Consider the following 25,810-nt stretch of genomic DNA (forward strand, 5'->3'; position numbering starts at 1 on the left):
TGTTCAAAAAGAACGTAAGGCAAGTTTTAGATCTGGTGAGATAGCAAGTAAAGTACTTGGAACAATGCAAACACTTGCACATTTAGCTGGGAAATCATCAGCTGAGTCAAAGAGGCATCTGTGGGAGGTGAAAACATTTAGCTTAAAATCTGTTGTTATGTTATTTAGGGTTCATTTATCTACATCCCAAAACTAGTATATCACTCAGTAGAGCGCACACTACCACCAAGGCCCAACAGTCGGGGTCTAATGTTAGCTGAACATGTAAGGCAATGCAATGCAAAAAATGTGGTGCGCATTAAACACATAAATACGGCACAATTTGAAACAGCATCCATGTTTTTTCCTCATTCTGACTTCAAAGCACATGAACACAGTAAAGTTGGAACAATGACTTCACAACTTGGAAAATAGTCATTCTGAGACGTATGGTGAACGCACAGTTACCATCCCTACTAGATATATATGATATTGTTTGGATAAGTTATAATATTCCAGCTCAGAGGTGAGCATCAATAAAAAACAGTATCTCAGGCCACCCAACCACAGTCACAATGTCCGCACGGACACACCCACAAACACCCACCCACACACAGACACACACACACACACACAGAGTGACTCACCTATAAAACATGACACAGGCAGACACGTTGAACCCTGAGAGATCACACACACACATACAAACACACACGGTCAGGGTGACCCAGTTCCATGTGGCCGGACTCAGTTTTGTTTACACCGCAGCGCCCTCAGCGGATTCCAAATGGTCACAACACACTCAATCTGTGACCTGACCATTTATGGCATTTTAATTGTGCAATTGTGTCACACATCAAAACACACATTCAGAAAGGATGTTGTGTTGAAGTTACTCTTTAGCCAGTTATGCATCACATATAAGCAGGCCTATGTTGTATTTACAACTGGAGACAATTTAGCCCATGGTGGTGGTGTGGGTTGTGTATCTGCGTTGACCTCCAAAGGCCTGGAGAGACTCAGATTCCACCACATCTGGGGACGCCGAACTATTTCCCAACAAGGGTCAGGTTGGAATTTTTATGTAACAGCCACGCTTCTGTGTTTTCAAAACACAGTATATGATCATGTGTTTGTGCGACTGATCTATTCCAGTGGGAAGCACCAAGCTGTTTCTGTTGTCAATTGCGTAACTCTATTACGATTTAGCTCGAACTGAAAACAAACAGAGCAGTTGGACTTACTGGTCATCACACCAAGCCTTTAAAGTCTGTTAGACCTCCTAGAAGACACTGTGCTTTGAAGCGGAGGAGGGTCTCATCTCTAGTTTTTTTAACAGCACAGGTTTTTGAAGTTGGGGTCTATGCGCCTGTGGAAAAAAAAGAACACAGAACCTCTCTGTGTACCTTATTTTGTTTGGGTTTTCTGTCAGAGTCTGTTGTATGCTTGTCAGATACAATATACGTGTCTCAATTCAGGGGCTGCATCCGCCAGAGGCTGCATTTCAACACAAATTGTGTCACAGCGATGTGACTAGTCCCATTTCAAAGCCTCCTCCAAGAGTGGCTGACAAATGCATCCTTCCATCCCTGAGAAGCAGAGGCTCCGATCCATGGATGCATGGATCCTTTCCAGCCCAAACTATGTCAGAGTTCATTGCGGTTGAACCGTTACTGAGGTAATAGTGCTGGCAAGAGAATTGAAACACAGCTACAAAAGATTCTGAAAAAAATGATGTCACTATTGTCACCTCATACTTAGACAATGCAGCCCAAGCAATCCAGAAGTAAGCTGTGAAGGAAAAGCTGTAACTAACTCATTGGATATGGCTGTCAGCAAAATTAACAACACTAGACTTTCATTATACGAGTTCAATGCATAAATAATTTCCAATTTTCTTCCACTTCACCGGTCTGGGTTGAAGTTGGGGATCTTACTGTCTGCCATGTTGTCTTATGAGTGACTGTATTCTCTGCTTCAGCTGCAGTAAACAACAGGCCACTGCCAGGACACTCTAAACTAAAACATCCATTGCACGCTGCTTTAAATGTTAATCAGATGTTAATTGCAGTCTGATACAAGGATTCGATGAGTTTAAATGCCACAGAATTGCTACAGATATCAGAGAAGTTGTGCCAAGTTCTGTAACTGAGCTTGCACACTCCCATGTGAAGGTTTGATACCTCCTGGTGCTAGTTTTGTAAACAATTCCCAAAGTAGAGTGTTGATCCTGCAAATATATTGTACCGTTGACCTATATACAGGGCAAACCTTTTTTGCAGAAAAAACTGACAAAGCCTTGTATACATGTGGCCTTGGGCTAATGTGTGTTCAGACTCATATTAGATCTTTGGCAGGCTTTCGCATATGTGTTATACTGGCTGTCAGAGGCAGGAGGATGTCTGCCAGGAGCAAGTGCGAACCAGTTGGTTGGAAGACTCTCCATCTGGGCTGTCCTTGGGTTGTCTGAGTGGCAGAGGAGGTGCCACCTCAGTATAGAGCATATAAAAACATTCTAACCTCAAAATAAATGAATGTTGTCGAGCGCAGTGCTGTATTATGAATAGCTGGGTTCAAATAAGATATCCTGTCTCCTTACTGGATCCACCTCTCCAAGCCTCCCTCTTAATGGTTGCTGTCTGATGGAAGAGTAAAAGGGGAGGAGGTGTCAAAGATTGTTTAGCAGTATAATGTATGACCTGCAGAGAAAGTTAAACAGCATTAAAGACGCCTCAGCTCAACCGAACAGCTAACAGCACACGCATTAAAAGGAAAACAAAGGGCATTTAAACCTTCTTGATATGTCCGACAGTCCTTCATTACTGTTGCCATACAACAGTAATACCGCCCTTATTGCTGTTGTCCGGCAACAGTGATATGTTATTGCTGAGCTAGTATACTACTGGCTATATATATATAATAATTCACCAAATCCAAATGTACTAAGTGTAATGTGTGTTTATGATACTGAGATAATAACCTTATCATATTTCTCTCGTGGTGCTGCTGTGAACAAACCCACAAGGACTTTGAAATGTTGTTTTTCGGTCTGCAGGTGAAAAAGTGCACGATGTAATTTGACTAGAAGGACGCACTCTGCAGGTCTGACAGCAGGTATGAGGTGTAGACCTGCAGCAGTGACACCGGATGGATGGTTTGATACTAATGGCTTTTACTTTAGCTCAGGATCCATGCATGTGAAGGCCTCCTTCTGCTGGAAGGGTTAAAGTTAGGTCTTGACCACTGCAAAAGATTTGAGCCTCCACAGTTATTTTTCCCCTTTAAAAGGTAAACTCAAAAAGTAAAGTAAAGGTGGAGTAAAGGAGTATAAAGGAGTAGCAACTAGAAGATTTTCAGGGATGTATATATATATATATGTGTGTACTTTTCATTTTTCATTATCAGATTGCTTACTGACCTCCAACTTGTAATAAAAGGAAAGAGGGGGTCATTTTTTGCAGTGTGCTGTTGTGAATAGGGCGGGGCGGAGAGAGGAGGTTTCCTTCACTGAGAGAGAGAGAGAGAGAGAGAGGGAGGGAGAGAGAGAGGGAGGGAGAGAGAGTGCCTGCATGCATGTGTGTGTGTGTGCGCGTGTTTGTGTGTGTGTGCACGTGTGTGTGTGTGCGGAGACAGAGCGAGAAGTGTCAGCTGGTCGGGGAGTGCAGGGTGAGAGACCAGTGCATGTGTGCGTGTGTTTGGACGTGTGCAAGTGTTGGGTGTACAAGTGTGTGTGTGCGTGTGCGTGCGTGCGTGTGTGTGTGTGTGTGCAGGGAGAGCAGTCCGGGGTGGGGGTGGGGGGACAAGGTGAAGACAACAGATCAGCGGACGGAGGGAGTAGTTTTTGGGGGGGTGAAACAGTTTTGTGTGGAGGGTCCAGACGAGGACAGTCGAAGGAGCGCGCCGGCTGCTGCGTCGTGCGCCCTGGACACGATTCCCTGAGCCACTGCGTCCTGGTGCTGCGCTTTCATTACCCGTAAGCACTTTGGTTTATTTGTGTGTGTCTGAGTCTCAAATGTATGTGGTCTAAGTCAATATTAGAAGCACATTACACACACACGGGAATGCTTCGAAACTCGAAAAGGTAAGAGTTTTTTTTTTTCCATCCATTTCTTCACACATTCACTGTGCACTCCTCTAAAAGGTTGTCAAACTACTGAAGGTAACACAGCTCATGGGGACGGTGTAAAGGGTACAGAGCGAGTGTCTCTGGAAGAAAATGTGTTATTGTTTACAGAGCATCAAGTTATTTTCAACACTACCTCACTGCAGTCACATTTAGACACTGTTGCTGATGGTGTGATGGGAGTTAGTGTTAGAACGCACACAAAAACACACCATTCACTTCTAGATGCTCCCCTGGAGTTAAGAAGCATCTGCAGTGACTGTCATCCCCTGTTTCTGCCACTAAATCCAACTTTCAAGGAGGATAAGCTGCCTGAGTGTGTATACGTGCGTGTGTGTGTGTGTGCTGATTGTCTGTCATAAAGCTCCATTAGCTGTTACTTAATGTAGGCTAATCTCTGCACGCTGCTAAACTTCCTCCTTCCTTCTCTCCTTCCTGATGCACAAAGAAGACTGCAGGTCTTTTTAGGATCAGGTGTCATCAGGGCCTTTATAGGTGGTATAGTGGCAGACTAATACTGTGTGTTAATCATAGACTGTGTATAAAGAGGCGTTAATGCACAGGTACTACATGTTCCGAGAGACTGCAGTTACTTTTTTATCTCTTGATGAGAAAGTACAGCAATAATCTGCTGGGGAAAGAAAAGCTCTCCATGTCAGCATCTGAGTCCTTGGAAAAAAAGTAGGAGTGGGCGTATTATATCCACAAACACACACATACACACACTCACACATGTGGCATTATTAAGTTGCTCCCTGATCCATTTAATTCTCTAGATCTCCCTGTATGACCAGTAAAGCTGAATTACTCCCTTTCTCTGCAGGAGGAACCACAAATGTCAGCAAATGTCAAGCACTCAGAGATTTGGCTTTGCTTTCAGCCTTATTAGCTGCACATATGATCTGCCCTGCTTGCCCTTTTGCCCAGCGCTTTGATTGGTGTGAACACACACTTAAGCCATACGTAAGAACATGAGATACAAAACCGGTCACAGTAGGGAAAAAAAGTGTGCAATTACCAGCAGCGGAGAGGCTGTCTTTTCAGCGTGTGCACACAGTTGCACGCACACACACATTTAAACACACATTCTCAGTCAGCAGAGCAACCTAAAGATAGCAGAGCCCCAGTGGAAACAGTAATTAGTGGGGTGAAAAGAGAGGGGGAGGAGAGGAGGAGGAGGAGGAAGAGATATTGTTTGAACCATCTGATATCTGTTATATAATGACCTGTACAATGGAGACACGCTGGGAGAGAAAGTGAAGAGAAACCAGCAGAGTCAAAGTGTGAGAGGAGCTATTTAGTGAGAGAGATGCAGCTCGGTGAGTGTGTGTGCGTGTGTATATTCACTTTGCCGAACCTTTTGTTGGAAGCAGTATCAGTTGCAGCATATGTGGGCTGCAGAAATATCCATCTTAACAAATCAGTTCATCCTTTATTCAGTGGATGTCTCCAAAATCTTAACGCAGCTTCCCATGAAATTTGGTGGGCAGAGAGAAGTTCTCAAAGGGGACCAATGGATTTGATTTTTATGGTGATCTGGAAATAAGCAAGGATAGGTCTTTCCATTCAAAATGGAATTAAAAGTAAAAAACTCCAAACATAACATTATAGCTACAGGGCTGAGGGACACATTTATCTTCATATGGCATGAGTTTTGGGGTGTAGCCGCAAATTGTATTTAAAACTCTAGAATAACGTCCCCTCAATCAATAACACTGGAAAACAAATAGATTACATTGGTAGAGCTGAACATTACTGCAGTGTGTGTACCCTATTCCCAAACACACATATGCACAGCTTCCCCCTGCTTACTCACAGCAGATAATGCTGCACAATGCAGTGGAAATAGCCGACTCCTATTTCAAGTTCCTTCAGAAAGCCTCTCCCCCTCCCTCCCTCCCTCTCTCTCTCTCTCTCTCCCCCCTTTTTGACTTGTCTATCAGTCCTGCAGGTGGAGAGTGGTCATGTGCAGAGAGGAGAGAGAGGGTGTCCTATTTAGTCTTAAGCTCCAGGCTTTGTTTGGGAACGGACTTGTGTGTGTGTGTTGTACACAATGGCTGTGTTTACATTGGATTCGGTGTGCACACGTTCATCCATGCATGCACACTCATTCACACCTGCAGGCTTTTGTTTATTCTTAGGAAGACAGAGGTTTTGTCTTTTTTCTGTAGACTTTACACCAAAAAGATACAAGTTTTGCAAACCAATAATGGTGCAGATGCAACAGCAACTTTAGGGAGTAAATGCATGTGTGTTATTTCAGTGATAGGTAGCTTTCTTTCACTTTTTTTCAATCTGTTTTGTGCTGTATCCTCCCTTCAAATGCAGGGTGCTGGTGAAACCAGTGGGTATCCTTCCCTACAGAGGGAACACTGAAGGAACACCATGGCCTTAGCGGGATGCCCTGACTACTTCTTACGTCACCCAAACTACCAGGTAAATATTTTGTGTCTCGCCTGTAGGTGTGCTGGTCAGTAGCTTAAAGAATACGTCAAAGTAATGAGCGTTTCTGTTTTCATGCAACAGAAAAGCTCATGTTAGGACAGTAAATGTTTTTCATTCTGACTTGTTACAGCAGGAAAAGTGCAAGTTTAGCATTTAACTTCTAATAATGGCTGCGTTCCATTTAGCTCCTGTACTTGTGAGCCAACATGCACAATGATAATCCTTCCAATGTTATTTTAATTAGTTTCTGACAAGTCAAAATGTCAGTAATCCTTAGTGGTCCTCATTGTTCACAATGCATCTGTGTTTTTAGTAGATAACGCTGTCCTGTGTGCATGCTAATGCCAAAGCATACTTTGTGTGAGCTTAGTAAATAGGATTATGCCTTGGTTCATCAAATGTTTGTATTTTAATTTTATAGAATATGCTTATTATCCCTGCACAAAATATTAGCTAACATTTAGTTAAATTAACAGTTGGAAGCTAAGTTAGCTATTTAATTAGCTAAGTGCATGTGTACTTGCTATATTGAACAACCTTGCAGCAGTATTACCATTTCCCCTCATCTCAGTCATGAACTGGTGAAATTGTATAATATAATAAACATTAACATATTAAATTATTATTAACAATTGTATCTCATGGAAATGGTCGATTCATATAACCAGCATAAAGCGCTACATACGAATTCATTTGGAATGCTGATATATTTAATTTGGGGTTTGTAAGTTGTTTCTAAAACACTTTTTATCTAAATTGTTAAAATCCATTCACGTCCTGCTAGCCATCAACAAATAAAAAGCTTTTGTGTCTGTGACCCTCACAGGACTATAATAAACATGACCAACCAGGTACGCCAGCCAATCATTTAATTGGGTCAGAATGAAAGAATTGTCTGGCATACCAGAAATGTGTGGTTCTTGCCTCTTTGTCTACAAGCTAGTCTCTAACTTGATGGCTGAGGTTTGGTACTGGACTTCTTGAGTGTTATAAACAGCTCCCTGCTGTGGCTTGGTTGATGGGAGCTTTAGGAACCAAACGGTAAATTTGCAAGTTGAATTTGTAGAAGCTAAAATATGCTAAAGCCTCATAGAGATGAGGGGAACTTCAGCAACACCCTCCAGATTGCAGACATTAAAGCATTGTTAATACTAATATTGATTAATAAAATTAATGTTGTAGTACATAGGTTAGAAAAGGGGTTTGAGTTATGGAAAGTATAATTATCAAACCTCCCTCTCTCTCTGTGTATCAGCATGTGTACAGTGACTTTGCGAGTCTACTTGCTTCACAGTGAATGACTCCCAGTCTAGTTAGGTGAAATATGGCATTTCTGCAACACAACAGACCCACATCCACTGTCCAACTCCTGCAGAATGAGCCCTTTGTTTCTCAGCTCGGATTTTCTCCTCTCCAACCCTCCAGTAACCTAAAGAATTTGGCTAAAGAGCATCGTGGATGTCTATAAATAGAGCATTAAACAAACAACAATAACAAGCTGTGGGCTCTGAAAGCATGGGATTGATTGTATGACGTCTTACTGGGGCTGATGGGACGATGGAGGTGACGTAGCCTCAGCTGCCTTATCCCTCTTAGCGGCGGTACAAACCAGAACCGTGGGACCGCTGAGCCCCTGTTGAACTGACATTAAGTTGGATTGGTTCACGTTAGCTTCCAGGATTCAAGGGTTTTTGCACCAGCAAGGCTGCAGTGAATAGTGAATTGAATCCCCATAGAAAACAACATTCCTCCACCCTGCATCCAAAGAAAAAACAGTTTGATGGCTGGAGGGAGAGAAGTGGGTTACAACATTGCTGTGTGTGTGTGTGTGTGTGTGTTATGTAAAGCTTGCCAGTTGACATGACACAGCATGGCAAACACACACACACACCCCATGGAGTCTCTCTCTGTGAGCAGTGACTGTAGGTTTAGTGTATAGATAAGGAGCAAATGAGCTCTTTTCTGCATACTTACATAACACTATACATAACACCGGGCATGTTTGGGAATCTGGGCAGCATTCCAGGTCTCCAAAGTGTGTGTGTGTCTATCTCAGTGAGAACCATGGTTTTGTGCCAGAGACGTCTCAGAGGAAGCAGCGACCAACTCTCGTTTTCCTTCTCTCTTTTTCCTTCTATCTCCATATGTCCTGTATGAGTGTGTGTTCGTTGGTGTGTGTGCGCTTGCACCACAGAGTACTGAGGAACCACAGTCCACAGACTCGAAGCTTAACTGAGTTATGACTTAAACAGATCAGAAGAGCGGAAAGAATGAAGTGTTTAACAGATCCTTCTCCCCCGAACATCAGTATTTGTGCCAGCAGTGCTGAACATGCCTGTTCTCTCAGAGAACATAAACTGTAGCTCTTTCTTCCTGTTCTTGGAGGTCAGAGGACAGCAGCTTTAAGTAGCAGTCACCACGGCAATGGGCTTGTGCTTTTGCTTTCGAGGAAGCGTGATACTTAAGAGAGAAAGTATGTTGAAACGCCTAGATATTAATACTGTGGGCTATAAGCTGCAAGTGGAGACGTTTGCCCTTGATGAAAGAGCTGTCAAGAGTAGTTTGAGGATATCAATCAGTGCACAAGAGTAACCCTAATATGTCAAGCTGATGGAAACACCTGGTCTATGTTTTCCTCTAGAAACATGTGACTCCATGACACTGGCCTGGAATATAACTCAAAAAATACAGGCTAAGAGTTAACTCAGTGAAATCGAGGAAAATTGAGAAGACTCTTCAAAGACTTTTCATGCATGTTTAAAGAGCAGATACGGTCTGGAAATCACCATGGCAATACAGTGGGACAGGGAATCCAAGTGAGAGAAGCAAGCGGAGATAACATCTTTCAAGCCAGCAGCCTCAAAGATGATTTAAGCACAGACTGTATTTAACTCACCAGAAATTCCTAAAAGTATGTTTATTAAGCAACATATTGTCCAAGATACAAAGCACAAGTTCCTGTTCTTCAGAAACAGAAGTAACCAAAGGAGATTGTGTCCGACCTGTTATTTATTACTCTATGGGTGGATGTATGGGTCTCTCTGCCACTTTGACCATGACTGAAATATTTTAACATATATTTAATGGATTACTTGGCAAAGGTCACAAGAGGATTCAATTTATGGCCTTTCCACAACAATACAGATATATTGAGAATGGAAATATTCTTTAGTGTTTTGGTGTGCACACATCAAATCATGCATCCACATGATGCCCATTGAGGTTTTACATCCCCTAAAACATATGATGTGTCATCATCCAATTCCCTGCCTACATTAATGCTGATATTTTGCAAAACAAACTTTTCCCTCTGTGTCTGGGCCTCTCGTTCACACACACAATCAGTGTTTTTATTTAGATTTGTATAAACATCTTTCAGATTTTCAAAACTCTGGTTTCTGTGTATCCATGTGTTTATGTAAAACGGAGTGTTTGGGAAACAATGACGTCACAGCTTACGTCCCGTTGTTTTGTGTCCTCCTCCTGTGGCATAGCAGCATAAATCTTTGGAGCAGCAAGTATCTTACTCACTGTACTTTGCTGACACTAAATTACGTGGATAACAGAGCACTTCAGATGTTTTGAGCACTGGTTGCACTCCTGCATGCAAACACTTCATAGCCTTCCTTTAAAAACATCACATCATACATCTATAAATGTGCCAGTGATGAACTTAAAACAATAAATTGAAGATGTCAGAGAAATTCACCCAAAGATTACATAAAAATATAGTTTGAATTATGCCCTTGTGAAACTTAAAACGTAAGACTGAATGTCTGACTCACAATCTACTAAAACTTAAAGAAGAAACCCTCCCTTAAAGTACTGTACAGCTTACTGTATACCCATGAGACTAGCAAGATCAAGAATGCTGTTTATGACTATTGGCAGTTCGGCAAATTGTGCAAAACAGGCTACATCTGGAAAATACATTTACTGAGAAACCAATACCCCTTTTTTAAGAAAGGGAATTGTGATGTTCAAATTTGGATTTCTTGTCACTTAACCTCCTATTGACTGCAGAGGAAGCATCGGTGAACTCCATCTCTTCAGACTATAGTCTATATAGAGTTAGAGGCTTATGGGGAGGTCAAGAGGAGGTTTTTACAGGAGTGTAGCTGGTAAAGTCAACTCTTTCACTGCACCGGTGCTGCAGAGGGGAGGTGGTTGTCTGTGTTTACTTGCAGCTATATACTAACAGTGCTGCTACTGATTTCTGTTACTCGAACCAGGACAGTGTCCTGTGTCCAACTTTGCACATGGTCCAAATTTGCACTGTGCAACTGTATGATTCTTACACCTCAATTGACATGACGTTATAACACGATATAAATGTATGCACATTTCCATGTCATACAGGCTAACACATCATAGAAACTAACAACATGTAGACTGTCTGTAAAGATGGACGAAATGACAGCTCCCCAAAAGTCAAGCCAAAGCATCTTGATTGCCACCTGGTGGTTTGCTGCAGGATAGGTTATAAATCCTGTCTCCTCCGTGTTAGTGGATGGGAGGTGGACCAAAAAATCAAAGTACATGTTGAATGCATTTATTTTCACAAAGATGGTTTCTGTCATTCTAGAAGTGTTCATTTTTACAGCAATTTTGGTTTTAATTAATTATTTGATGTTATAAAAATGGGGTAAAACATCATGATTGACAGCTGAGACTGTTGAGTATGTTTATTAACAAGGCCCTCGCTACTGTGGCTCCATTCAGCGATTGCTACTGCACAGTCTCTGGCTCCAAATCAAGATGGCAGCGTTTGTATCTGGGATATTTTAGCTTCATTTCTGGATGGTAGGAGTCTATGATCAACATGTTAGATCTTGTTAAATGTTAAACGTTAAATCAAGTGCAAAAAAAAAGAGACATTTGCTGTTAAACGAAATTATGGTGTTTCTTGGCTCTGAGCTATTGCCTAGCAACCAGTAGAGACTGTCATCACAGTGACATCCCAGTACTGTTTGCATGTTGGCAGACATGCAGTCTGTCACATGATGAGTAAGGTATATTATATGTGAGAGGGGGTTTAGTAGTTAAGTCGTTCTATCTGAGCTTGTCTGCTCGAGCTGAAGCCTGCAGACTTTCTCTGTCAGCCCACAGCCCTGCAGGCAAGTTGCCTTCCTTAGAAAGCTTTTGGCTGTTTCTCAGAGCTCTAAATCTTACTCTGGGCATTTATGGATGTTTTCGAAATGAGTGTGTGTGTGTCTGCGTGCGTGCGTGTGTGTGCATACATGCACAACAGGACCTCTGACCACAAGCAGTTCCTGGAAGCAATGCTTCCGCGTTCTTCTTTTTCCTGGAAAAGGGAAGATTGAAAATTTCTTTGGCTTTTTTCCCTCTTTCTCCTCTGCAGCTTTCTTGCCTCAAGGCTGCTTTAAATTAGACAATGTGCGAGGAACTTGGCAGCATGTGCTTGTATCTCCAGACATGTGAGATTGTATAAGTGTGCCAGAACTGATTTTTTTCGCTCTAAAAATGATTTATAGTTGTTTTGTTGAGTACCTGAGAGTTTGAGACAACATGAATACAGGAACGCGTGAGTGTCTGAGATAGAGAGAAAGCAAGAAAGGGAGAAAGGGAAAGGTCGGTGCCACAGGGTCAGAGGGCATCTGGTTTCTGAACTTGAAGCCTGATGTTTCCTTGAGAGTAGACACATGAATCCACCCTTTGTCTGACCTTCTGAACTCTGTGAAAATAATATATTGTCTAACTCTTCACCAAAATTTCTGAAGTTTTGATCCCACTGAATGTTTTTTACTGGATAGTTTCTCTTTTCTTTCAACAGGAAAGTATGGACCGCACTTCCTCTCACCGGCCTGAGGAGCTTATTGTTCCAGGCTTCCAGCGTTCAGCCAATCAAAATTTGCCACATCACCATGGTAACTCTCCTCATCTCTCATATATATTTTGTTTATCCTCAGTATCTATATCTATAATCTTCTCTTGGTGACACAACCATTCTCTCGATGTGCTTTTCCCCTTTTCGTCTGTATTTTAATGGGATATCTTCAACCCAAAATCTATTTGCTGGGCTATTAAATGCACTTCCTGTCTTCCTAGAAATCTCCCTCTCTCTCTATCTCCATCTCCATCTAGGACATTGTCTCCCTCCATCACTGCAGGCTCTGCTCTCCAGATGGAGAGGATATAGACAAGTGCTAAAGTGTTTTACCCTCCCTCCCCCCTTTTTAGCACTGCTCAGCACTTTTACCCCCCCCCCCCCCCTCCTCCTCGTAATACAAATGCATCGGTCTGCTTCCAATAGATTCCCAGAAACCCCTTCAGCTATCATGGAAAATCTTGGGAATCCTTTTGGCAAAAAGCCAACCCAAGGAGAGGAGAGGTTGTAAATTCTCCCTCCTCAACCTCACCTTTTCTTCTCCCTATGGGTGTAGGGTTGTTCAGCAGCTTGTCTACTCTGGTGATGTGTGGTGCTCATGCTTGTGTGAGAGTATTGTAAATATGGCTCCACATGATTGGGGTGAGTGTGTGTGTGTGTGTGTGTGTGTGTGTGTGTGTGTGTGTGTGTGTGTGTGTGTATGTGTGTATGTGTGTGTGGGGGGTTATAGTAAATAGGTCATAGGTCTGTGGGGCAGGTGTGGTGGTATACAGGTTCATACTTGCATAGAGGCAGTGACAACCCAAGAATGATTAGTGTAACTGCACTCCAGTTTCTGGTACTTCTAGGAAGAGTTTTTTTGGTAGTGTCCGATCTTGTCTTTTTCTCAGAAAAGCCTCCTGTCAACCACTGTATAGCTACCAATGGTATTTCTGGCACATACTCATTGCATAAATCAACAGTGAGTATGTGCAAAGTAAGTTGTGACATCATCATTTCACAAACGCTCTGTTTTACATGTACACAAACACATAGTGTTGTTGAAAACAAAGTGTATGGAATTCAGGAATAAAATAGTCAGCCATTCTTTCCTTTTGGCCAGGGACCCCTTGCAAGGGACCCCACTTTGAGAAACCCTGTTTTTGGGGATGTAAAATCTCCATGGTCATCATCAGATTTGATTTGTCAGTCCATCAAGCTAACAATCATATCGAGAAGAAATCGTATAAATCATTTCTTCCGAGTGAATGTTCCACTTCAATCTACCAGAATGCAGTGCTGTGACTTTCTTTCTTGCTAGTGGAAAATGTCCTGCACTAATACGACTTTCCTCACCTACTCATAAAAATAAAAAACTATTGCAGTGATTTCAAATCCACTTGGTGGTAGTGAACCTAATCTGGGAAATGGAAAAGCACTAACTGGAGTAGGAGTTGATGAGCCAGGTCGCGGGGTAAAGGAAAAGTAAATTTACAATCCCTGATCATGAATAATTTATAGACTGCACTGGATTAAACCACAGACTGATGATACTAAAGGCACAGACACACAACTTTGTTTTACATCAATTGCAAATGTCATTGTAGTATTAAACATGCAGAACGAGGTTTATACAACAGGATATGTGTGATTTAAAATTTAAAAAAAGTCTGAAAAATGTCTTCATTGTTTTCAAACCGACATGTTCAGTTTTTAGTGTCGCCACTAATCATCAACAGATAGCAGTTTTCCATATAAGAACTGACAAATGTCTTCAGTCAAAGCCAGAGACAAAGTCACCCAGCTACCGTTTCATTCTGACTTTGCACTACAGAGAAATATCACATCAACCACTCTGATGGATGTGTTGTATATTTAGACCATGGCTCATGTTACCTGCCCTTCATTTATGCCACTGCTGTCTTTCTAGTGATCTGGTGACGTGTTTTGTTTTGATGCTGGTGTTTTTCCCTGAGCACACTTATTACAAATAAATGAATCAAAACAGAGGTGCATAAGATGTTTTTCTTCAAAATTTGATTTTTTGAGGGGGAGGACCTGATTCCCTGCACCACAAAAGAGATCAAGCGAGCATTGTGGGTGTTGCCTCCTACTCATCTGTTGCCTTACATGCATGTCAACAAATTTACTTCCCCACATTTAGCGTTTTGCTCATACTTTTTCATTATGTAGCCTCTTATTTAATTTGTGCGTTGCTGGGGGAGAGAGCACAAAGGTAATTCATTTAGCTGCTTGGTGTAACTACAGACTTGTGGTGGTTATTACTGGTAGTAGGAGGCTTTAGACTGTAAAGCATATCATTGAATGATAATTAAGAGAAAATATTATTACACACATATTTACATCTAGAGAAATCTAGTTTGGAGAAATCCAAGACCTCACTAGTTTCAATTTCAGATTATTGTCCACAAAGTAATCTATGAATACACAAATACAATGCAAGTGCGGAGCATATGCATTGAGTACTTGAGTAGTTGTTCAAAATGGACTTAAAGGGATACGTTTTATGCTGAATGGAGTATATATATTTTTATTGTCCATAAAAGAATGTGGTTTCAATTTGCCCCTGAAAACCTGAACGTCCAGCTCTGTTCTCTGACCTCTAGACTGCTGTCAGAGATCGATGATTGTAGGTTGTTGTGGCCAGGGACAGAGAGCACTCATGCAGTGTATTCTGGGATCTCGAAGGAATGATTTGGCCACGTTTGTATGGTAGGTTTTGTCTTTAGATGCAGCCCATACATTTCGTCTACTTTCAAAGTCACAGTTGGAGAGGGAGGATAGGATATTTTAATGCTATACGTCTTCTGGCTTCCTCGACTGAAGCCAGCAGCCACAGCCAAGTGGGCAACAGCAGGAGGGAGAGGAAAACTCCAGTTGACTTATCAGCCTGAATCACAATGTGGAGCTGCAATTGAGAAGAGCTCTAGAGAGAAAACCTTCAAACTGGCAGTAATTTAGACAAAGGACAATCTTCATATTTGTGCACATCAAATATGGTTTAACAAGTTTTTAGTTTTTTTTGTCTAACATGCTTGCAGACAATGCTAACATGCTCAAAGACCATGCTATCATGCACACACTGATGATGCTAACATGCACACCGATGATGTTATGTGCTCACACTGACGATGCTATCATGCTCACACTAACGATGCTACCATGTGCAAATTGACAATGCTGTCATGTGACATATAACACGTGACATACCTCACTTTCAACAATCATCTTTAATACACTCCCACCCTATTCGGCAGTCTACTGAAGCAGAGAAAATGTCCCATCACCCCCTTTGCTTGCCCCACTGCAGTATTGCTGCCAGTTGCTTCAGCCCCTCCACCACCCCAGCATCCACCTATAGGCTCTGACGTGGGGGTTACAAGTGTTTGGTCATCACTCCTATCATATCTATGTAATCATATCGGGGGGAGTGACTAAGTCGGAGCCTAGACACCAAACACTAACATGTTTACAATAAACATTTGAAGTGAGTTGTATGACTGCAATCAAATTATTGGACAAACTGTAATGTTAACACGATAAAAAAGGAAAACTAGATGATGAAAAGGCGAAGAATGTTATTACAACTCATCTGGGGGAAACATGCTCTGTGCCAAATTTGATGGCAATCCATCTGTTAGTTGTCGAGACATTTACTCAAAACCACAAATATGAACTGGTTGGCACAAGAATAAACATCATGGGGATCACCAAAGTCATTAGGGTTTGTCTTCTGGTCCAAAGTGGTGGACTGAGAGACCAACTTCATGGTCCCCAGAGACGTGCAGCTAACATGGCCATAAAGCACTTGGCGACACCCATCAATCTGTTTTTTACTGCTCCAAACATCTTTTTTTATCATTTCTGGAAATAACTAAACGTAGATATTTAAGCCAGAATCTCTAAGAAAAGGCATTTTTATTTTTTATAAATGATACATCACAAGATTACTGAAAACGGACGTTATGAAAAGTAAAATGTATTTATTTGCAGCTATCAATTTGTAACAGGCATTTTTTAAAGGCAACATTTTGACATGTTAGAGTGGGAAAAGAACGGGTGTAAATACTAAAGTGCATGTTGGCTGAATTTCATTTATCTGACTCGGTTCCTGGTATTGTGCACGCTGGCTCGCTGTCACACTCATGACTTACTGGGACACTTGAACAGAACGGAGCCATTGTTAATGTTATTAATGATGTCGGTGCCTTCCCTATTTTAACAAATCAAGATATCTGCTGTGGGAAAGCCCTACAGTTCATCACAGCATACATACTTTCACACATAATAACCGTCTCTGACTGTCCTCATGTGCTCTCTTGTTCTTTTCCAACTGTGTGTCCCCCTCTGTGTACCTCAACCTATGTTTCACCCCTGTACCCCAGCATCACATGACCCTATGTATCGTCCTTTCTGTCTGTGTATGTGTGTGTATGTATGAGTGTCATGCATCCATCTGTGTGATCTGAGATCAGACGGGCCCACTGCTGGTTTTGGTCCAGTGGCTTCTTTTTATCTCAGTGGGCTCAGTGTGTATGTTCACTGCGTGAATGTGCAGCACAATGCAATACTTTTGATTTAATTCTGTATAATTACATACACATGCTCAGCACTGCATAGCAGTACATGGTGTCCTTGGCTCCTCTGAGTGTATGTGTGCGTGCGTGTGCTTCTGTGTGTGTTTTGGTGCCCTACTTTGTCCTGTTCATTTGGTCACCATGTGCCATGAACAGGCTGGTGAACGTTTCCAGAGTGCTGTAATTTCTTCCTACTGGTATGTCAGGAATTCTGTGTGTGGTGTTGGGGTGGGACGCATAGGACCAAAGGGCTTTGGACACACACACATACACACACAAAAACACACATGTACACATACAGAAACACACGCACACACACACACACACACATACAGAAACATATGGAGACATACTGCACTTGTGAGCACACTTGACAGACCTGCCAAGTCTTGCACTTACTTTACTTATTAGGGTCAGGGTTAGGGATAGGGTTATTTCTATCCAAATAGTACACTGTCAGTGCACATTCACTTTTGAGGAGTTAGGATTTTGAATATAGATAGCTGTAAGCCTGGGAAATGGTAAATAAATAGCACAGTCAGCAAGTGTAACTTAAATGATCCTTAAAGGAAACTTGAATTTTTATTTTAACGCTCAGCAAAAACTACTACTAAATATAAAAGAAAAAAAAGGAGCAGATGAACTGCAGGTCATTAAAGCACGTAGGGTAGATTACACTAGGCCTTCCAGACCCAGGACTGACTTCATTTAATTAGTAAAAGGTCAGGTTAGAGGACGAGTGCTGACAACCGCCTTATTTACTGTCCTGCAAGAGGAGCTCTCGAGACCCTTTCACCCTGGTGTGGTCTGGTCGGTCATTTGGTCTGTGGTAACTGTTTGGTCTCAACCTCCAGTGCTTGATGGACATCTTAGTCCCTTGAGTGACAGCTTTCACATTATCTGACCAATGGCGAGCAAACAAGTCAGTTAACGACAAAGTTATTGAAGGAAATCTAAGCCAAAGTGAAATCGGACATGAGGAAGGGTGTTACTTTAAAATCAAGACTCTCTCTGCTTGATGTTTTGGGACCACAGTGTACATTTGGAAATATTTTGACTGTTTACCATATGAAATTATAGCTAATGAAAAGTGCTGGTAATAAGGCACACAGTATGAACAGTAGGAAAAGGGCCAAAAGGCTGAGCTGTGTGTTTAGAGGCAAAGTGAAGCCTCTTTGTGGACCACAAACTATTCATACCAATAATTTATGACAAAATGGCTTAAAGTATTTACTCCATCTGTCTTCAAATACAGAAAGAACATCACATTGCTTTGAATGTATTTACATGCACATAACCAGACTTTGTGGTGTTCTTTTCTTTTTTAAAATGTTTAATATAAGTTATTTATAGCAAATGTGAATACGACAGAGATAAGACGAATAACTGTGTAGTGACACATCACTTAATGTGGCCTCTGCAGTTAAATTAGGCAGATTTACTAAAAGTTTCATCTCAGATGAAAGAAAAGATTCTACACCACTATGAAGACTGTCTTTAATAACTATCATCTGGATATTGATGGTTTCAATATAATTTTTCTTGCTGTTACCTATCGAGGCGACACCTAGTGGTTATTTGCTGCCCTGTCACTCACTCCTCCCTCCACCTGCCTCCACAGACGACGATGTGGACCTGGAGCAGCTGGTGAATGAGATGAACTCCTCCATGGAGAGCGTGTACTCCACGCAGGCCGACACTGCGCTCCTCTTGAACAACGGCCACATGCACACTCCGCACTACCACCACCACCAGCAGCATGTGCACGGCGCCTACCCGGGACACGGCCAGGCCCACCGCCGTCACACCCCGCCTCTGCCCCCGCCCTCACCCTCCAAGGAGAGGCTGCGGCACTCACAGCCCATGCACATCCAGGCCGTCAGGTAGACCCACATGACCTGCCCTCGATGTTGATCTCAGTGATTTATGTGTAAGATAAAGTCAGCTGTGTTTGGGACAGTACTGCCTGAGGAAGAACACTTCTGTTTATCTTTTACTGTCTTTTTGTTTTTTTCTTTTGTTGGTTTGTGTGCACAAGGCAAACAATCTGTTCCTGCTGTCTGTATTCTCTCTAGGCCTTTAACTCTTTGCCTTCCACTGCATTTGAGGTTTTATTTTAAACTCCTCGACATAAAATATTAGATGCAAACAACTGATCAATTGCACATGATCGTCCAGATTGATCGAACTACAGATCATGAATCTCGGCTCGGCAGGGGGTCTTTCTGTGTCAACTTTGCATGTTCTCCCCATGTCTGTGTGGTTTTCTCTCACAGTCCAAAGACATGCTGATTGGGGTTAGTTTAATTGGAAACTCTACTTTGGCCATAGGTGTGAATGTGAGAGTGATTGGTTGTTAATGTGTTGGCCTGTCCAGGGTGTACCTCGCCTCTTGTCTAATGTCAGCCGGGATTGGCTCAAGCTCCCCCCACGGCCCTCAAAGGATAAGTAGTATGATAATCGATAGATAGATGGGTCGTGATAGAAGGAAAATCTACATTCACCCTGCACCAAAACTAATCTTTGTGAATAATTTATTTCAGAATTTCAGAAGCAATATTAATTTATACCTATAAACCTATAAATATTTGCTCGATCAAATTTCAGGGATCTAACTAACTTTTTAGTCCACTATAAGATGTGACCTACATCTTTCCATACCAAAATGATTCCCATGACCATAGCTTTCATTGGTCTGCCAGTGCAGTCACATAAAAGTGTGTGTCTCCCTCTGCAGGTGCCTGCAGGAAGAGCAGCAACTGCGTCCAGCCTCCCTGCCAGCCATTCCCAACCCATTCCCTGAACTCTGCAGCCCAGCAGGCTCCCCTGTCCTCAGCACCATACAGAGCTCTGACAACCATGTAAGCATACCCACATCACCTCGCCTGCACTAATACACACTCACTGGAATTATACATATCACAGGAGTCAGGTTCAGAGCCATGACTGGAAAAACTGACCTAATCTAACACTTTTCACTGTTAGTTAGTTTGCAGTTAAGTAGTTACATAGACATGACATCACATGTGGCAGCATACGGTGAGAGAATAAACACACATGGTTGCAGTAATGTTGTTTTTGAAGTTTTTCCTTTCAGTATTTGTGTGGTTGTGTTTGATTTTAAACTCCTCATGGTGTTTGTTGTCCTTTACTTGACCACAATCACAAGTGATGGAGTGTGTGTGAAGGTGTGGGTGTTTGGAAACCAGCTGACTGGCCTGTTATGTTCAGGTCACAGCAGCATGTGTTGACTTTGGCTGCGCACAGCCTTTCCTTCCATTACACAACAGTTCATCCTGGGTTATCTGACTAAATATATACACGTGTGTGTGGGTGTGTTATTATGGAGGCATCATTATCAATCACACACACTCACACGGAGTGTCCGACATGTTTTGCTGTGGAAGGAGGTAAGCAATGTCTCCAGGATGCTGCAGACAGAGTGCAGACTTCCGTAACAGAGCTGGGAACATCTGTAGGGCGGATCTCCCTGAACCTTTTGAATCTGTCTGACGACTTCAGCAAGACAGGCACCAATTTCCGGTTCACACGCTTCAACCCTGGCTCTTAGCTTCATAGTGTGTGCGTGTCATAGCCTTGCCCTTCCTTCCCCATCAGTGCCTCCTGTCCTAGGAATGTTCCATCCTTCTCAAAGATGTTTTCAGGATGCCCACCCTGAACAATAAAAGTTATTTTAGATTCTCACTCACTCTCTTGCAACCCTCCACAAGCTCGCCTACAACAATACACACAGATATACACTGGTGGCATTATTAGTTTCACGCGCACGCATACACATGTGATAAGGGAAAGCATTATTTTTTTCCTTTTGTTGACATCATCTCACAAGGTCTGGAGTCAGAGAGCGAGCTTGCAGTTTGCACAAAGAGCCTTTGTGAGTGTTTGAATCAGTGAGAGCTGATGTGGCCTCATTTCTCTTTCCCAGAGCATCTTCACTTTGTCAACAGTTTCTTCATTCTTCAGCTGAGAAAAACCATCCACCAGTGCTTGTTATAATAAAGAAATACTTACGTATGTGGTGGTTTGTGTATTTTAACTGGAATTTGGGTTTTCTATGTTCAATATTGTTTTACATATGCTTTGTATCTGACATCGATGACCCCCTTCAATTTTTCAAACAGTTGGCTCAGGGGCCTGGCAGCATTTTGCTCCTTCCTCATTGTATTTTTCATGGAATGTCAGGTTTGATTAGGCAGGAATATTCTTTAAGACTCCTTTATGGCATAAAAACAGGAAGATGGTAGTATTCTTGCATGGACAGTGATAAAGCCCATGCTAGAAGGAGTAAAAGGCCCATGGTAAAATCACATCCAACATTTTAATGTGTTAAGCATCATTCGCAAAATGAGAGAAACATTTAGCCTGAAGAAGCAGAGGAGGTGGCCAAGAGACTGATAGATGTGTGTCATGGGAAATGTAGAGAAACTTATCCAGTCATGAATTAACAAAGCATTGTTACATTCATGCTTAGGAAAAAAAGTTTCCATGGTCCAATTTATACACCATTATATTGACACAATATCTTGGCAATTATTGGCCCAGGTCATTCTAACGTCCCTCTCATGATGATATGAGCTTAGGTGATGACAGCTATTAGATAAAAAGCTTAAATATATTAGCTGTCCTTATCTAGTAGCATCATCAGAACTAGATTTCAATTCGTCCTGTGCTTTGGTTTGTGTGCAAACGACATTCCCTGTGTTCTTTATTACGTGCTAATTAGCAAATATTAGCATGCTCTCACAATAGCCACAGATGCTGAACATGGTACACATTACCTACTAATCATCAGCGTTGTCATTGTGAGCGTGTTTGCATGCTGGTGTTAACAATTAGCTCGAAGCACATCTGTGCCTGAGTAAATCCTCACAGAGCTACTGGCATGGCGCTGTGTGTCTTGTTCTTGACTCTGTGTAAGGATAAATGATAGGTCTGCACTTCCTCCTGTTGAACCAAAAATAAAGCTAAAATATCCCAGTTGCGGGTACCGCCATCTTATGCTTTTGATGGAGTGGAGGTGTGTTATCAGGGTCCTGTGATACAGAGGCACAACCAATCACAAATTGGTATCAGCTGTCAATCATGACACTGTTTTTATATGATCAAATAACCAATTAAAATCAAACTTTGAAAAATGTATACTGGAACATGCATCAGTGCGATAAGAACTACCTAAAATGACAGAAACCATTTTTTATAAAAATGTATTGGACATGTACTTTGACTTTTTAGTTTAGTCCATGTCCCATCCAGTAACATGGAGGAATTTCTTACCTGCAGCCAGCTACCAGGGGGCGATCAAGATGTATTGGCTTTACTCTTAGAGAGTCGCCAAGTCTTACCCCTCAGTAGTAACTAGACTCTGTCAGTGTAATGCGTGTGGAAAGAAATGTTCCTTAATTTGCTCTAATGCTTGAAATAACACGTGGCCAGTCTTCGGGTGATTGACTCAAACCGTCACTGATCAAATCACTTAAGTTTAGCAAGACCAATGGCAGTGTGGCCATGATGTGGCCTTCAGGTCCAGACATCAGCACTTCATGCTCTATTATGTAATGTCCTGTGAAAGCTTGCAGAAAGGCGAGCGAATGCCATGAAGGTGTTTGAGTCTGTGTACATATATATGTGCAGATTGGTTTGGTTATGAAGTCTAAGGAGCATTGAGCGTGGCTTATACAACAATGCAGATGAGATTCTCAGATGTGCAGCGCATTGGTCCACAGACACTGGCACAGTTTTATCGTAGGATCTCTCTCCCTCCAGCTGCAGAGCTGGAATCTGAACATTCTTTACTAAGCTTCAGTCTTTTTCGAAGGGATACACAGCTTACTGTACATTATGAGACAGTAAAACTGTTTGTGACATGACGGGTTTATGGTCTGTGTTGCATTTGATGAGAAAAGTGGTCTCTAGGGTATTTTGAACAGGCCTCTATAAATACATAACAGGATGGTGAATCTCCATCTGATCTTATTGAGTTAAGGGGAACAACTCATCTAATGGTAAATGTCATTTTATTCTTCAAAAGTTTTCTGGTAGGTGCGGAGATATTTCAGTAGTCTGATTGTTATTAATGCTCAACTCTGATTGTGGCCTTCTCCCATGCAAGTTGGGGTAGTCTTACACCACAACGCTCAGTCATGTTACCCTGCTTTCAATAGGATTTGGTCAGGTCCTGTTTCTCATCACTTGGCCAATGGGTTTGTTTTGGCCTCAAGACTGTAGCTGTAACACAACTCCTGCTTTTATTTGTGGCCCAAGATGCAGCGTTACGAACATCAGGGGTGGCAGGGAGCCCCAGTGCTTAAAGAGACCATCTCTCAACCATAGAACTCAGGTTCAAGCCCCCTGGGTTGGCACACATCCATTCTGTTTAATAAGATTTGAGCAAGACACTGAACCCCTTCCATTCCTGGGTTCGCTGCTCTCCAGATGAGCTTGACCCTTAACCTCCTTGCAGATTGAGGTAAGAAAAAAAATGAAAAAAAGGATGTGGAAAAAGTCAGTTTCTCATGGTTTGTTATTCAGTGTGTGGTCTGATTATTAAAAATGTCTAAATCTTTAGTGTTTTAAGAGATCATGGGCAAAGAGGACTCATACTTTTAATTACAGTCTGATGAACTCGATGTTTTTCTTTTTTAGTCATGTTTGAGTTTGTCAGTTGTTCTGCCATTTTTTAATATATTTTTTAAATACAACAACTATTGGATCAACTGCCTTGAAATTCAGTATTGACATTCGTGGTCCCCAGAAGATTAATACAAATAATTTTTGAGATCCCCAGATTTTTCTTCTACTTCCACTATGAGGTGAACATGTTTTAACAGCTATCGGATGGATTGCCTGATGGTGATCATAAGGTTGAATTTTAATATTTTCTGTTGGTCCCTCCCCTGATGTTTATCATCGGGTCAAATTAAAAACTATTTGCACAGTTGCCTCTCCTGGTTTACTTTGTGCCGAAATACCAAAAAGTAGAGACGTTACCATTGGTCTCTGGTAACGGTGGTGCAAATTATAAAAAGTATGAGTGCTATCAAGCCAAACAATGGTGGTGAACATAGTATATATTATAACCACTAAGCAGCCATTGACGGTGCTGGTGAGTATGTTAGCATTTAGCTCAAAGAACTGCTGTGTTTATGTGGCTTTAATGTGAATGTAGACTCTTGTTTTCACATTCTTGAATGTCTAATACCAGCCTGTGGCTAACGTTGTGATGGTATCGTCTAATTTTTCATTTTGCAATGCTTGAAATGACTGGATGCTTTGTTGTTTTCCAGCCAGTGTGTGTGTGTGTGTGTTAGGCATACTGAACCTCACACTTTCTCCAAGTTAACTCCTGTTGGATGTTTTGCTGTGATGTTATATGTCTGTAAATACTGTAAATAACATAAAAGCATAATTGTCAAAGTCTTTTAGAACATTTGTGGTTGGAGAATACTTTGTTACGGTCATTGGGTTAAGGTTAGGTGCTAATGGCGTCTATCAGTATTCAATAGTACAATTAAAACGTTACGCTACAATGCAGCTCACATATAAATGTTATGTGCTTATAATTCAGCCTTGTAGCAAAATAAGACATGATGTGCTGCAGCAGTGACTTAAAAACTAATTTAATACTCAAGCAATGAGCACTCTGGGTTTAGGACTCCCACCCCCCCCTTATCTGTGGTCAGCTGACGTGCTTCTGCACGCAATGGTCTGCTGACCCACTGCAATCAGATCAGGTACATGTAAGTTTGTGTGCAAAGATGGCAGAGAAAGCCTGTTCAACATTGTAAGCTTATAATGTCATGGATATGTAAGCTCCATTGTTAGGCAGACGGTCACTTGCAGTTCTTCTTCACTCAGATCAAGATACTTTACTGTAAATTGAAATGTAATCGCTTACCTGGGAACAATCCAAAAAAGCAGAGAAGCACAAGTCTCTGAGTAAATGACTTAGTGTGTGTGTGTGTGTGCGTTATGAAGATTTACGGGCCTTTTGAATTGCTGCCATGCGATAAATGATTTTCATGCCGTGGCAATGTGATGACGCCAGCTTGTAATTTCTCAGGGAGGATTTGCTTGTTTGACACAGCAGCAACATTCACAGCAGCAACGTCATTGTGTACACTGAATATCTCACTGGAAACAAATCTGAAATGTCAGTAAAATAAATAATGTTCCTGAGATCGCTGGTAGAGACACACAGGGGGGACACTTGGTGAGCTGATCACAAGTGGACGATCAGTTCACACCTGGCGTGTTGCTCCATGTTTCTCCAGTGGCCACTTGTGATCAGAGCTCAGTTCGCTGCTCTGTATGCAAATATTCACGCAGTTCCTTTCTGTCTGCAGAGATCATCAAATGTGTGTTAGAGGGATTTAAAGGTTCATCTAGAGGTGAAGTTGCATGTTGCAGCTGAATGCTGCCTCTCACCCTACCCTTCCAAACATGACAGAGAACCTGTGGTGAACTTCAGTTGTCATGAAAACTCAAAAGGTTTTAGTTTGTCCCCCCCCATATAGATATAAAGGTTTCAGATATAAAAGGCCCATTCTATGGTAAACCAAACACAAATTCAGTCGATTTAGATGATTACACACCAGTGAAAACATCACTAGGATTATTTTATATTCAAAATTGTGGTGCTTCTTATGCCCTGTCAACAGAGACATGTTGTCTCTCCGTTTAAAAAAAAATCTTTACCCACACAGCTTGCTTTTTAAAATATATATCTGTCCAGATGGGAACACAATAACGACTTCAAATGTTCAAACAAGCATGCCGGGCCAGTAGGTGGCGATCGACATCAACAAGGTCCAAGTAATA

General features: G+C 41.9%; 1 protein-coding gene across 2 annotated transcripts in view; it reads left to right on the forward strand.

The window, feature by feature from the left end:
- Positions 1-3,645: 3,645 nt before the first annotated feature.
- Positions 3,646-25,810, forward strand: part of LOC109631798 (growth factor receptor-bound protein 10-like) — a 45,129-nt gene continuing 22,964 nt past the window's right edge. Inside the window, exons 1-5 of one of the 2 annotated variants that reach the window (XM_020090776.2) lie at positions 3,646-3,952; positions 6,431-6,538; positions 12,342-12,435; positions 18,594-18,855; positions 19,710-19,833. In XM_020090776.2, coding sequence (XP_019946335.1) covers positions 6,488-6,538; positions 12,342-12,435; positions 18,594-18,855; positions 19,710-19,833 — 531 coding nt within the window. In that variant the 5' untranslated portion in view covers positions 3,646-3,952; positions 6,431-6,487. Of the gene's footprint in view, positions 4,061-6,430; positions 6,539-12,341; positions 12,436-18,593; positions 18,856-19,709; positions 19,834-25,810 lie in introns of both variants that reach the window. The other variant, XM_069516230.1, reaches the window with a different exon arrangement.

This window comes from Paralichthys olivaceus, chromosome 20 (genome assembly GCF_024713975.1).
Source record: "Paralichthys olivaceus isolate ysfri-2021 chromosome 20, ASM2471397v2, whole genome shotgun sequence".
NCBI classification, from domain to species: Eukaryota; Metazoa; Chordata; class Actinopteri; order Pleuronectiformes; family Paralichthyidae; genus Paralichthys; species Paralichthys olivaceus.